This window comes from Eufriesea mexicana, unplaced genomic scaffold (assembly GCF_001483705.2).
Source record: "Eufriesea mexicana isolate 0111107269 unplaced genomic scaffold, ASM148370v2 scaffold10819, whole genome shotgun sequence".
NCBI classification, from domain to species: Eukaryota; Metazoa; Arthropoda; class Insecta; order Hymenoptera; family Apidae; genus Eufriesea; species Eufriesea mexicana.
The window spans coordinates 64208-78087 of NW_016918457.1; the positions used below are offsets into that span (position 1 = coordinate 64208).

At 35.0% G+C, this 13880-nt stretch overlaps 1 protein-coding gene across 4 annotated transcripts in view; it reads right to left on the reverse strand.

The window, feature by feature from the left end:
• Positions 1-13880, reverse strand: part of kkv (hyaluronan synthase-like protein kkv) — a 55059-nt gene that overhangs the window by 23784 nt on the left and 17395 nt on the right. For all 4 annotated transcript variants that reach the window (XM_017908455.1, XM_017908454.1, XM_017908452.1 and 1 more), the window contains 3 exons: positions 5297-5413; positions 3831-4075; positions 162-455 (listed from right to left, as the gene is read on the reverse strand). In XM_017908455.1, the coding sequence (XP_017763944.1) occupies positions 162-455; positions 3831-4075; positions 5297-5412 (655 nt within the window). In that variant the 5' untranslated portion in view covers position 5413. The remainder of the gene's footprint in view (positions 1-161; positions 456-3830; positions 4076-5296; positions 5414-13880) is intronic.

Here is a 13880-nt window from a genome sequence, read left to right on the forward strand (position 1 = left end):
TCAAGTTACTCACGCAAACTTTCGATCAATCCAAACCTCGTTTCACGTATAGTCAAATCTAGTTCTGCGAATTATGTAACAAACATCCAGTTCTACTGGTACCAAAGCATAGCAACTAATTAAAGATTGAAGTTCAGAAATAGTTGGATAAGATCTCTTACCTAATAACCCAGGTACGAAGCACACGCAATTGGTTAGCATCGCACCTTTGACCACGTCCAGGTCGGGGAGCACTGCCATGAACATCAGAGCCAGGCCGACCACGTGGAAGGTCTCCATGAGGAAGACGAGCAGGAAGTGAGAAGCAGGTGGTTTCTTCCAAGACTTGAAAATGCATATCCTAATACTGCGGATCAGGGTGCCGAATTCCGGTACCGCGAACGCTATTATGATGCACCAGATCCACGCTATCCTCTCTTCTTCTGGTAATGATACTACGAATTGCTTTTCCCGGCCTGTAACAACGAGATACGTTGACAAAGTGTCTATTGGGATGATATTGACAGTGGAATATGGCAGAATATGGAGTCCACTATTTCATACTTCAATTTTTTTCCTTACATATCTAATTATCTTGAAAAATTTTGAGGATGCATTACACTGAAGAAATAGTCTATTGAAATTATTGACAGGGATGAAGATATTCGGAATTTAGGTTTTTAATTATAATTGTGACCTATTTGCTCTATTCCTTTTAACTTTGTTGCCTTTTTAAATGATAAAGAAGCTAGACGGTGTATGCTTTTATATTCTAGGAAGAAAAGTCTTCTAAATTTCTAAAAATCAAACTAACAACGAAATACGTTCATGGAGTGTCCATTAAACTGATATTGACACTGGAATATGGTAGAATATGGAGTCCACTATTTCATACTTCAATATTTTTTTCTTACTTCTATAACTATCTTGAAGAATGTCAAGAATCTGTTACAATACATTGATGAAATAGTCTATTGAAATTATTCACAGAGATGAAGATATTCTGAATTTAGGTTTCTAATTGTAATTGGGACTTATATACTCTAGTCCATCTAAATTTGTTGCCTTTTTGGATCATGAAGCAACTAAACCACGAATATTTTAATATCCTAAGAAGGAAAACCATCTAAACTTCTCAAAATCAAAGTAATAAGCCGGTTACCACTCGAATCTCGTAAATCTTGTCTCAAAAAATAAATTAAAAGAAAGTATTTCATTCTTCCTTGCTGATATACATATCTCATCACCTCTCCTGAGACAGGTAATCCTCTGCAAACAGCAAAGACTACCTCTCGAATGGCAGAGCGGATTTCTATACACAAAAGCAACGTTTCCGTCAGAAGAAGTCATCTACGTTTGCGTCAGAACATTAGGAATACACTTTTTTTAATTACTTTCGTTATCTAGGATCGAACGATTTTCTACCAGCGGGCCCAGGCACGCAGTACACTTCAACCTGGTTTCACGTACTTTCTCTCCTTTGCCTGCACCGCGGGTATATATCGCGAAAAAACTCCGTCGTAACTATGTTGAGAGCACGATCCACTTTTTACGTTGCTCCAGGTCGGTTTCCATGAATGTTGTATCAAAACATGGCACGGAAGTACGATGAGACGCCGTCGCGATTTTGCAAGGTTGACGCTGCGCGACTCGATGGCTTCATGCAGGATACCCCTTGGATTATATGGGCTACATGGTGGCTTTGGGACGACGCGAGGTAAACAAAATGAAATTATCCTGAATTTCGAGTGATATACCACTACTGATCCTTATCCTTTTCTATTTCTTTTCTTCCTGAGCTAACAAGGAGAACTCCTCTCTAACACTGTCCTCACGCCCTATACACCCTTACGCATTCATTCTCTTTCATTTTAATTCTTAACCTTCAAGAACAAACCTAACCTTTCTCAATCGTAAATAGTCCTTCTTTTATAACGCCTTGCCCAAGATCCAAGGACTCGGTAACACAGCTCTAAATATTAAGGGTAGTTTTTAAGGATAACTAGGGAAAGCGAGGGACAATCCTTTTCCCAGGGTTGTTCGTAAAACGAGAAGTGAATAGGAGTCATGAAAATAGTCGTATAAAGTTATTTTGCATTGTCTTTTACAAGGAAAAATTCCAACTAAATCATTGACCCGAAGGACTTGCACTCTTCTTGTAAGCTGGAGGCTTGATTAAGAAGATCTAACTAGTAGATCCGATTGATCAGCTGTTCCTAATTTATTAGACTTTTTGGAGATGTAAATTTACTGGTTTGTTTAAAGTTATTAACCCTTTGATTCCTAAAGGTGCTTAGAAATCTTGCGCTTGTGATACTGGGGGCGCCTAAAGGCGATCAAAAATTATGTTTGCTGCTAAATTTTAAGTATATACAGTAACCATTTAATGCGGAATACAAAGAAATGAACAATGTTGTTTTAATACAGTGGAATATAGTGTTTTAATTATTATTTAAAAATACAATAATTTCTTAGAAATGCACACCTAACGAAAAATTTCATCGTTCTTAATGCACATCGTAAATGGATTCCTACCGTATGGTACGTTTTAAAGTCTGCCGAAGTCAAAGGGTTAATAGAAATGTTTAACGATGTCGAATACCTGATTTGTATGGAGCATAACAAGGGAAGGTATTTAGATTTTTAAATATAAGGAAGGAAAGAAGAGAAATACTGTAATACTATCGTACCGCGGATTTAGCTCATTATTTCAAGCAACCAGATCTTATTCCGTATCAAATGTTGAAACCAATGAATACATTTGGACTGCAATTCACAGAAAATTCAAATACAAACACTACATGATTGTGGAGACAAAGCGTCCATCGAGTGCTCGATTCAAACGCAAATGCGGTTGAGGATTGCAACCGTGGGTAGTAAACTGTGTATTCCAACGTTGGTGCTATTTAAGCGGATGTAAGTAAAAGGGAAAAATAGGAGAGAAAATAATTCGCTGTTTAGTTGAGAGTCCGAAGTTGTAATTTACAACAATCTGAGGCGGAGATTTCGTCAGTTTTATATCGGTGTAATACCTTTTTGCGCGAAGGAGGAAAACATATTTTTGTTCATTTAATTAGGGAATTGAGAAATGGTAACCTGAGCAATGGTAAATAAGAATGGAAATAATATTCAGCTTCTTTGATATTGGAATATAATTATCTAGTAATTTCGGTATGAAAAATTTTATTTCAATAGAAAATATTAATAATGTATTTAAAATAAGAAAATAATAGACAAAGCTAAAGACTAAGTTTACATTCACTTCTTTACTTTAATTTGAAATATAGAATCTAATAATTTATGCAAAGAAAATTGGATTCCAATATACATTATAAATAATATAAGCAAGTATCAAATATAATGTATCAACTAGGAAATAAAACAATATAGAAAAATTGCTATAGAGGGTTAAGTTGTGTAATAAGTATAACAATCTGTACTAAATTATTATATGGTATAATACAGGTAGTACTAGCTTCCAATGTATACATAAGTAAGATTTGCCAATATATTACAATATATTACAATATATTACAATATATACTACAATAACCAAAAACTCAAACACATGAAAATACAGGTAACCCGATATAAACCATCAACGAGCAAATAAAAAAAAATGAAAAATATAGTGTGAAATAATGCCTAATAGATTCACGTTAACTACATGTTAATCTTCTCATCTGACAGCATGAAAAGGTGGAAAAACAGGATAATAAAGCAAAGGAAAACATAGATAACGGGAAAACGCCTGAGGCCAGCAGAGGCGCCACAAGTTGTTCAAGAACTAATTAGAGATAAAATCGTTCAACGATAGCTATGGTATGCACGAAAGTTCAACGATCACTCACCTAACTGCCTGTTGCAGTAATTGATCGTTCGGTTGGCTTTCAGCTGTGATGTCATAAATAAAATCGTTCCTTTGGCAACAACACCGCTTCCTAGCACTATCACGAAAACTAACAGGTACACAACCATCTTCGTTATCTGTACCGTCACCTCCAGGCATCTTTGATTCGCCATCGAGCCGGAATCGATCTTCGGCGGTGGGTTCCGGAACACGTCCCATCCTTTCGTTTCCACGACAGTTCTCTGACTGGAAAAAGGAAAACAAAGGCGCATAATCGAATTAAGAAGCTCGAGTCCGTGAACGATCAATGACGTCCATTTATTCGCAGCCATTGATTTACGACTTTCGAAAGTGTTTACACAGACCTTTTTCAGGATTCAACTTTAAATTGTTTTTGAATGGATAATCAAAAATTCTGCATTCAGGGTTTGAATTATGTTACGTGGTTTTTCTTCTAAAACACGAATAATCTATTTTGAAATATTTTCTATTAATACATTTCTTTTTTTTTTTTTATGCTTTTATTTATTTTAATATTATTATGATTTATTGATATTATGCATAATTTAATATTACAACAGAAATTAGGGAGAATAATATGTATGCAAAATACGTTAATAATTAATTAATATGAAAGAATATAACAGTATCCACGTATGTGAGTGATATATGGTAAAAGAATACAAATTTTGTATGTTTTAATTGAATGTTGTTAAATTTGAAGGTACTTGAAAATTTTATCGTTATGTACCATTTAATTAAAAATAAATTGCAACGACCATGAGTTTATTCTTTGTGCATAACAGTAGAAAATACCTATTAATAATTCTTTTCAGAGAGATGAAAGATAATCGTTTCAACTATATCCCCATATTTCACATGAAAATAATCCATACTTTAACATCCATATATCCACGTGAATCCCTAAAATCATTTTCTAAAACGTATAATAATATTTTGGTAATTTTATAATACAAAATTTTATAATACAATTTTACGTATAACAATATTTTAATAATATTTTTTGTAATTTTAATCGTAACTCGTTAACGAGTATCGCGATTAATTGTCAAATCGATAATAAAAGGAATTTCTGACTTTTTGAAATTCGCGTTAATATACAGTCTAACAATGAAACCATATAAACGCAGAAATTAATTTGAACTGTAAGCGATGTAAAATGAAAAAAAAAAATCTGTTATTATGCACGAAACGTTAATAAAATCTCTACCGTGAAAATCGAATTCTATTGACTGCATAGCTGCAAAATTCCACTGAAATGTGTTTTGAAAGAGGACCAAACCAAAGGCAGAATTTACGATTTATCGCGGAATGCGAGGAGGTTCGGTCTCGTCCACAGAACGAAAGCAAACCTCGTTAGCTCGGATCCTCCTCTGTTAAAAATAACAGGCAACAACGTTTGCGAATACCATGGTATTGCTTAGCAAAGACACGTATGCCACATACCTGTCGCCATAGTCCTGTGTCAATGGAGTACTCTCGCCGTCCGAAAAATCGTCAGCGTCGGCCACTCCTCCGCCTCCTGGTAGCATTCCATTTGTTATCTGATTATTTTTTGACATCCTGCCAATCAGAAATATTTCATTTAGTAAAATCTTCCTTGAAAAATAATATTTAATAATATTTATAGCGTTAAATTTATGTTTATAATAATATTTATTATTATTATTCTAAATTATTAATTTTGAGCATCACGATGTGAGTACCAGGACTCTTTAATTATAAATATACTAAAAAATGTGAAAATAGTATACTTTTGTAACTTTTATTCGTCGATGATCTTTGTTTTATTATTTAAATAATTTGAATCTGTTAATTTTGAATGGCACGTTGGTAAATAATTATTATGAGTTCATTGGTTGAATAATTAGAGTAATTATTGTTAAATGTCAAAGTGGGAAATTTTTGGGAACCAAATATGTGAAAATAATATGGCTTGTATCGACGATGATTTTTGTTTCGCTATTCGAGTAATTGGAATCTACCAGCTTCGAATGTTGCATGGAAAATAATAATTAGAAAGTTAGGAAAGGAATAATAATTCTAAGTATCGCAATATGCACATTTTTGGGTGCAAAAATGTGAAACTAGGTCTCGACGAAAGTGTTACGCTTTTTATTCACCAATGACTTTCATTTCACGATTCAAGTATAACTTTGCGAGTTAAATAATCCTAATTTATTGATCTTAAATAATATAACATAAATAATCATAATATGGAAGTTTTCTATACCAAAAAGTATGAGATCAATTTGCGAGAAAAACAACGCAATTTTTGTTCACCAATGACTTTCGTTTTACCGTTTAAATAGTAATTGGAACATTAAATAATCGAAACTAATTGAAAAATTATAACCATAATTTATTAATTTTTGGTTTAATAATATAATACCTTTACTTTATCTTTGCCTTCAATAATATGGAAAATATTAATAATTGAAAATATAATAATTTTTATTTCTCAAAGACCTTTACCTCGCGATTTAAATAATTGGCGCCCATTAACTTCGAATATCACGTAAAAATACAAATTTTTAAGCAAATACCAAATTTCTTATTCATTAAGGTTGCCGAAATAAAGTAATCTCGATTTTTCTAATTTCAATTCACACAGTTTTACCTTGAAATATCAAAACGAAGCATCGTTTCAGCCACTATAGATACTTAACGTTATTTGTCACTCGTAGGAAATGACGGTGTAATTTCTGATTATTCACCTGGTCGACTGAAGCCCTATGCTAACATAACTTTGCTGTCTTAAACGTCTTCGTTTGTATGAATAATTCCACGTGAAATGTAACACTGGGCTGCTTTGAATAATAACAAGCGCACTAGGAAGTGTGAACTGTACTTCAAAAATTGCTTTCTACATATTAGAAAGGTTGAGCCAACGGATACTCACTGCAGTACTGGTAATTTACCAATTTAGAGCGAGAGTTAGCCGACCACCTCGAACACCTGCGCAAACTTTTACGTACCACATTTTCGACTATTCAAATCAGCGTTTGGGCACGAGGTATCATTACCAATCATAAATCAAACGAGTAGTCTCCTCTGTCTGTTAAAGTTTCGTTTAGATTACGAGACGCGCGTGTTCCTGGATCATCATCAGTGAAACGATATGGTACGAGGATCCACAATTTTTCTCGCGTTGCTCATAAAAATGATCTAATAATACCTGGATGCTGTATTAAAGCAACATTGCTTGTCCAGTCTGATTTAATTACTATTTTAATTATTTAATTCTATTTATTTTATAAATAAATCGGGAATAATCACAGATGATAGATGATTCCATAACGAAATCAATAATGATTAATAATAATCGGTAATAATAAGAATTTTTAATTTCAATGGTAGTAATTAGAAATAATTATTAATAATACGAATTATAGGAATAATTATTGATTATTATCGATAACAAAATTAATAACGATCACATAATTTCTTTGTCGTGACGAAAAATCGGCAAATGATAGATCAATCTCTATCTCTATACTGAAATTCAATATCGACACTTGAATTACTAGTAATAAATAACTACAAGTTGCATGTATAGTTATTTTCTGTCCATGAAATTTAAAGAGAAAGTTAAATTTTATCAGAAACAGCTACAAGTTTCGAATAATTATGAAAATAAAATATCTGAGACAACTTATTTTGACTCATTTGACAGTTTCAATGTTAAACGATGCAAGGTTTCGCGCAATACACGACGAGTGTAAAAGTACCTTGAATTTGACAAATTCTTCTGGTACTCGCACGGTAAAAGGAACTCGAGGAATTTATCAAAGCCTGAACAGGGCAGCGTACCTAACAGTGCGCATACTCTTGGGTAAAAATCAAAGCAGGGATTATACAGCAACAACTGTTCTATGGAAACGGGAAAAGATAAAGAAAGCGTGCATGTAGAGCACGCGTATTAAAGAAAGTTGGCCAATGAAAAGAAACCGCGCCGCGTAACGATGGAAAGAAAAAAGGGAAAAAAGTGGGCATTCTTGGTGAAACGAGCGAATTATCGTCCCAGGCTATCTGAAGCGATGTAAATATCGAGTATTATCGGGATAAACATGGACGATGAGGTAAACGTCGTGTAACGGATCAGTTGCTAGCTGACTTTCTATATTTTCCGCCATGTTCCGCGAGTCACCGTCTGTGGGCTCGGTTAGGATCGCGTTTTCGCGGGAAAAATCGCTATGAAAATCGGTCCGCGTCGAGTTATGCGAGTCGAGGCACACTTGCGAAATCGATCCCGTCAGGCTAATTACTGATTCATCGAAACTGGAATAAACAGTTGCTGGTTTCTGTAACTATCCGCTGTATTACTTCGATGGAATGTATCGCTCGCATTGATGTTTGACTTGTTACGGAATCGTGTTCGTTAGTAGAGTGGTTATGTGTGATATCGGTGAGAGAATGTAGAATTGAACCGTTCAAGGAACGAGTGCTGTTGTTTCGAGATTTATTAATACTGATCTATTTAATATCATTTAATACGGATTTATCAATACCGAGACTATAAATTTCTAATGTGCAAATAAATATAATATGTTAAATGTTGATTGTAATAATTGAAGGGTAATTAATAATAGATGAAGCATTGATCGAAGTATAATGAAAGTAAGTATATATGTGTCGATGATTACAAAATGGTCGTTGAATATTTTGTCTCTCGAAGTATTTAAATTTCACGCCTTAAATATGTTATAAATTAGAAAAATTAATTAGGACAAATTATTTTGCTACAGGTAATTTTATTTTGTCGTAGTGTAAGCGAATAGCAGTGCAAAACTTTAAATCTGTAATTTAGATCACTATGTGTAACTATAATTACTATGTGGGTGAAAGTCAATGTTCATTTTGTCGGATGCAGTTGCACATCTTTACTAATTGCAGAAGTGAAGTGTCTAAAATTAATTATTTTTAGAACTAGTATGATAATTCTAGTATTAAGACTGCAAGAAGTAGAAACACTATCATTAGCGAGACCAATGTACAATTATTAGAACTAGCATCGTGTAATGTGTACCTAAATGTATTATACCTACGTAGGTTATTACAATTAAAACGGTGTAATGAAAATAAAGATATAAATAAAGTATAAATAATTACGTTCCCATCTCGATGAAAATTAATATCGATTTTCTCTAAGGTAATTACACTCGTCCGTATCTTCAATAAATGCGAGAACAAAGAATATTCACAACCCGCCATTTTGTCCGGATCTTCAATTCCAGGTAAATGATAGGTAAACGAATAAGCAACTCCTCAAACGAAACTTTTACCATTTAAATCGAGCACAAGCGATAGTAAATACATTAAATGTATAACGAATACCCTCGAGGATATTCTTTGAACCGAAATGAAGAAAGATCCAATCTAAAACATTCTCAAACGCTAATAAATAATGAAATTTTCTTAGCTGAAATAAAGTATCGCGTAAAATTCGACCACACCTAACCTTAAAACTTAACCTTAAAACTAGAACTACCAACCCAGTCAAAATGACTGGTTCCAGAATTTTCCTTTTTGCAATCACCGAACACATACACCTGCTTTAAGAATAAAATTGGTATCAACTCGTATTAAGAAAGAACTGTAACCAATATATTCACTCATGTTCCTCATACCTCCAGAAATTACTATAATCTGTGCACGTTATAGTTAGGTACCCATTAAAGATCGGTAGTTCTAGTGTTAATCCAAACCATAAAACCAAAAAGAACCTAAACTATGCTCAAGTACCTACTAACAAATGCACTAGTTAATAAGAATGGAGAATCATACAGCAACGAGTACACTCGTAAACGTCTGCCAAACCGAAACAAATCAGAACCCAATCCGAGTCTTTTTCAAACACCGACAAGTATATCAACTAACAGCCAACACACTCTCACAGCGCCAAGTAACACTCGTAACAATAACCAGCCATTACGAAAGAAACATACGATCCAAACATTCAATCCATCCACCCACTGCACCTAAAAATACCCATGCTCCAACGCGTTCGTTGCGACCCGGACCTATCCATCCACCAGAACCTCGGACCCCCCTCCGAACATCCTAGTACCACACCTCACCCTGGATAAACTTCTAATCGACACCTTTCTTTCCCATGCTTTTCTACTCTATTCCCATTTCTGGATCTTAAATATTCAATCTCGATTCGTGGAATCGCACGCAAATTGTATACTTCCTTCTTCCTAACTCTCGTCACGAGCCAGCAACAGTGGCACATATGTTACCGAAATGGCGCGGAATACCGTGTCACACGTGGTTTAACAAGTGTACCCTGCGATGCAGCACAGCTTGGACGGATCTAATTATCGGCTAGCAGAGAAGGCAGCGGCTATTAAGAGGCGAAATAGGGCAGAATGAAGAAAAGAAGCGGAGGAGGCGGGGGCGACGCTCGTGCCCCTCGCGGTCGTTCGTGGTGTTTCAATCTCGCACGGACAACGCGAAGGCGGAGGCGTATCTTTGTTCGTGGAGGTCTGGGCTTTCTGGTTCCTGGACACTGAAAGTGAAAGGGAACGAACCGTGAAAGATAACATAGCAAGGACGTCCACTGCAACTCGCCGTGTCGGTTGCTGCCCTCGAGGCACGTCACGGATTCGTTCGTTCCTCGGTCTAACCCCCTCGACGCCGCTCACCATGATCCTCGAGAACACTCTTGTTCGCCGTCTCCATGCTCGTTCTGCCTCACCCTGCTCCGGCCTGCCTGTTTTCCGCCATCCTCCTTTCAGGGTTGTCGATCGAGGCCTTCTTTCCGATCCTTTTAATGTTATTTCAGTCTATTTTACCTGGACTATCGTATCTAGGTACCACGATTATGGGAGTTATGGAAGACCGATTATTCGGAAAGTAGAATATCAGTCAGGAGTCACTGTGTATATCTAAATTGGAAAATTGGAAATAATCGCGAGTTAGAGAAGTTGGGACATCTAACTATCAAGGAGTGAGACGATTGTTCTATCTGTCTATCTCGTTGACAGATCTAATCGTAGGTGTTGTAATCATTTTGACCAATATAGATCTGTTAGAATCGAAAATCTATGTAAAGCAACTCACTTCCATTTTGACTAATTAGTCATGTTAGTTCCTTCGGGAGACACCTTCCGAGTTATGTACAGTACCCAAAGTCGAGGACTATTGTGACATAATAGAGCGACTACTCGCTAATCTTGTCGTGTTTAGTTTGTGCAACATAGGATAGTAGTTATGATTTATTCTGAGCATCGAAGATCCTAATTAGATGAATTACGATGGTGGATAGATTGATCTATTTTCGTTCTTAGGAGCTAAAGATCTATTTTCGATCTCTGCTGTCCTGATTGGTCTAGGATCTGAGAGCAGTGGTCATGGATCGTTGACCGTCATTTATCGAGTGTTTCGAGTTACGATGCTAGATAGGTTGATTTATTTCCATTCTCAGGAATCGAGAAGAATTTCGATTGTTTCAGTCGATTAGGTCTTTGAGAGCAGCGGAGTTATGGGTGATGGAATATCGATGGAGTTTTCGAGGATTTTCTTTGTTCCAAGTTGCCTGGGTTTCGCGTCGGTCTTTTTCTGCTTCTCGTGAAAGGTCGTTCTTGCAACTCCGATGTGGTTCCTTGTGCTACTAGCGCAGGTGTTTTGAACATCTCGTGGTCTTTTTTATCTTCTCACAAATTTTTCAAATTCTTTCGGAATACTTAGAAAAGTATATCTTATATGAAATAAAAATTGGTCTTTGTTCTTTAAATTATGAACATTTGTGTGTCTAAAATAACAGATTTTCTATATTCCTCTATTATTTATCATTCTAAATGGTAACAAACAATTATAAAATTCTTAATCAGTGCAGAACTAACTGAAGGAACGATTAACTAATGACTCTAGTACCTTTTGCTAAAAATTTTGAAGTTTCAGCTGTGCTAACACCGGCTATCAATCATGCCTATTACTAACAACGTAATAGTGTAATGTACAAATAACAGAGGCTTCTAGTTCCTCTTCCTAGCAGAGATCACCTCCAATTTATCACTGAGCTAACAATCTGCCGTTTAACCAATGGCCATCCTTCTAACCGTCTTATTCCAGTTTCCAACCCCATAATTCTTAGCTGCGGTCGCTGATCGTTGATTAATGTTCAGAGCGAATGAAACAGTTTTGCCGTGGCTAATATAGAATTCGCGTGTTCAAATAAACGAAACGTTGAGCAACGAATAAAATCGTGTAACAGTACGTTGATTCGGGTTTGTTTCCTAAAGGAAATGCAACTTATGGAACCAGATACATACACGTTTCCGTGGGAATATTTCTTCTGTACTCTGCCTCTGGAGGAAGAATCGTCCACGATATTTGAAATATTTGAGATATTTGAGATATATTTGGAAGATGGAGGAACAAAAGTTTTCGAGGACACCTGACATTTATTTTTCTACTTTTCATCTCTATTTCTCTATTTTTCTACTTTTCTTCTCTATTTCTCTATTTCTATACTTTGCTGCTCTATTTCTCTGTTTTCCTATTTTTCTTCTCTATTCCTCTATTTTTATACTTTGCTTCTCTATTTTTCTATTTTCCTGCTTTTCTCCTCTATTTCCCTATTTTCCAACTTTTCTTCTCTATTTCTCTATTTTTCTACTTTTCTTCCCTATTTCTCTATTTTTCTACTTTTCCTCTTTATTTCCCTATTATTCTATTTTTCTTCTCTATTTCCCTATTTTCCTAATTTTCTCCTCTATTTCTCTATTTTCCTACTTTTCTCCTCTATTTCTCTATTTTCCTATCTTTCCTCTCTGTTTCCCTATTTTTCTACTTTTCTTCCCTATTTCTCTATTTTTCTACTTTATATGTATATCGTGCGACTTTATGTTACTAGTGATGGAATAAATAGGGAGGTCAGTGGGAGGAAAAATGAGAAAGGAGAATAGATTTTCCGTTCACGGAAGAAATATGTAAATTAAGATTGAAATTAAATTTGATATGGTAAGCGAGACGCCTATCCTTAGAGGCAAGAAATTTTTAAATTCCTTTTGGAATGTCCCTCTGTCGAAGCTGAGACGCGAATTGCAGCGAGTGCGCATACTTATTAGCGAATCTACATATTTGCACGAGGTGCCTTTTGCAAAACGTGCTGCATTTATACGGTAACCGGCGAATGCATGGTGTTATTATTATATTCAGTGCTGGCACACTTTGGTGAAAGTGTATTAACAGATGTGCACCGTCATGAGAGCTTAATGGGCAAGTAATTTTATACGAATGCGTAATTTATATCGAATGCAAGTAACTGGGAAAGTAACTTAGCTAGAGTGTAACTTACAATTAGTTCTGAGTAAGTGAAGTTAGAGAAAAGTTGTGAAAAGAAAGTAACATAGTTCTTTCCAAAAAGAGAAATAATATATATATGTATCAATAAATTATGAATAATTTAGTTCTATTCTTCATACGTAATTGTAATATAAATTTTTTAATTATAAAATTAAACACAAATGAATAAATAATTTATGGTAGTGTAAATAAATATCCATTTAATTGATATTTTATGCAGGTACCAATCTTCATCTTTGGAAAACTATTAAGATGAAGATTACTACTTGCATTCATTTCGATTACATTTCATATTATAGTATAACCTGTAACACAGATTACAAAAGAAAGCACATAACAGGACGATAAAGTCGTCAAAGAGTGTATTATTTATCTTCAACTATAATTTTCCTCCAACTTCACTTAGGGTATAGATGTAGCCTGACCCAATTGCTAGAATCACTCTGAGCAACTATTACAGTAATCACATAGCAATTGCAGATAAATAGCATGATAGTTAACAGTATAGCCAGTTCAATAATAAATAGCACAAAATACGAACCATCTTAAACATTAAATATTCCCAACCAAACAACGCTTCTCCAATTTTGTTTCAAATATAAATATAGCCAGTGCAAATTCTACATAACCACCATAGCAATCGCGCGGCAATTACAAAATAAATAGCACAAAATACGAACCATCTTTAAACCTCTCCGAGCCCTAAAATATTCCC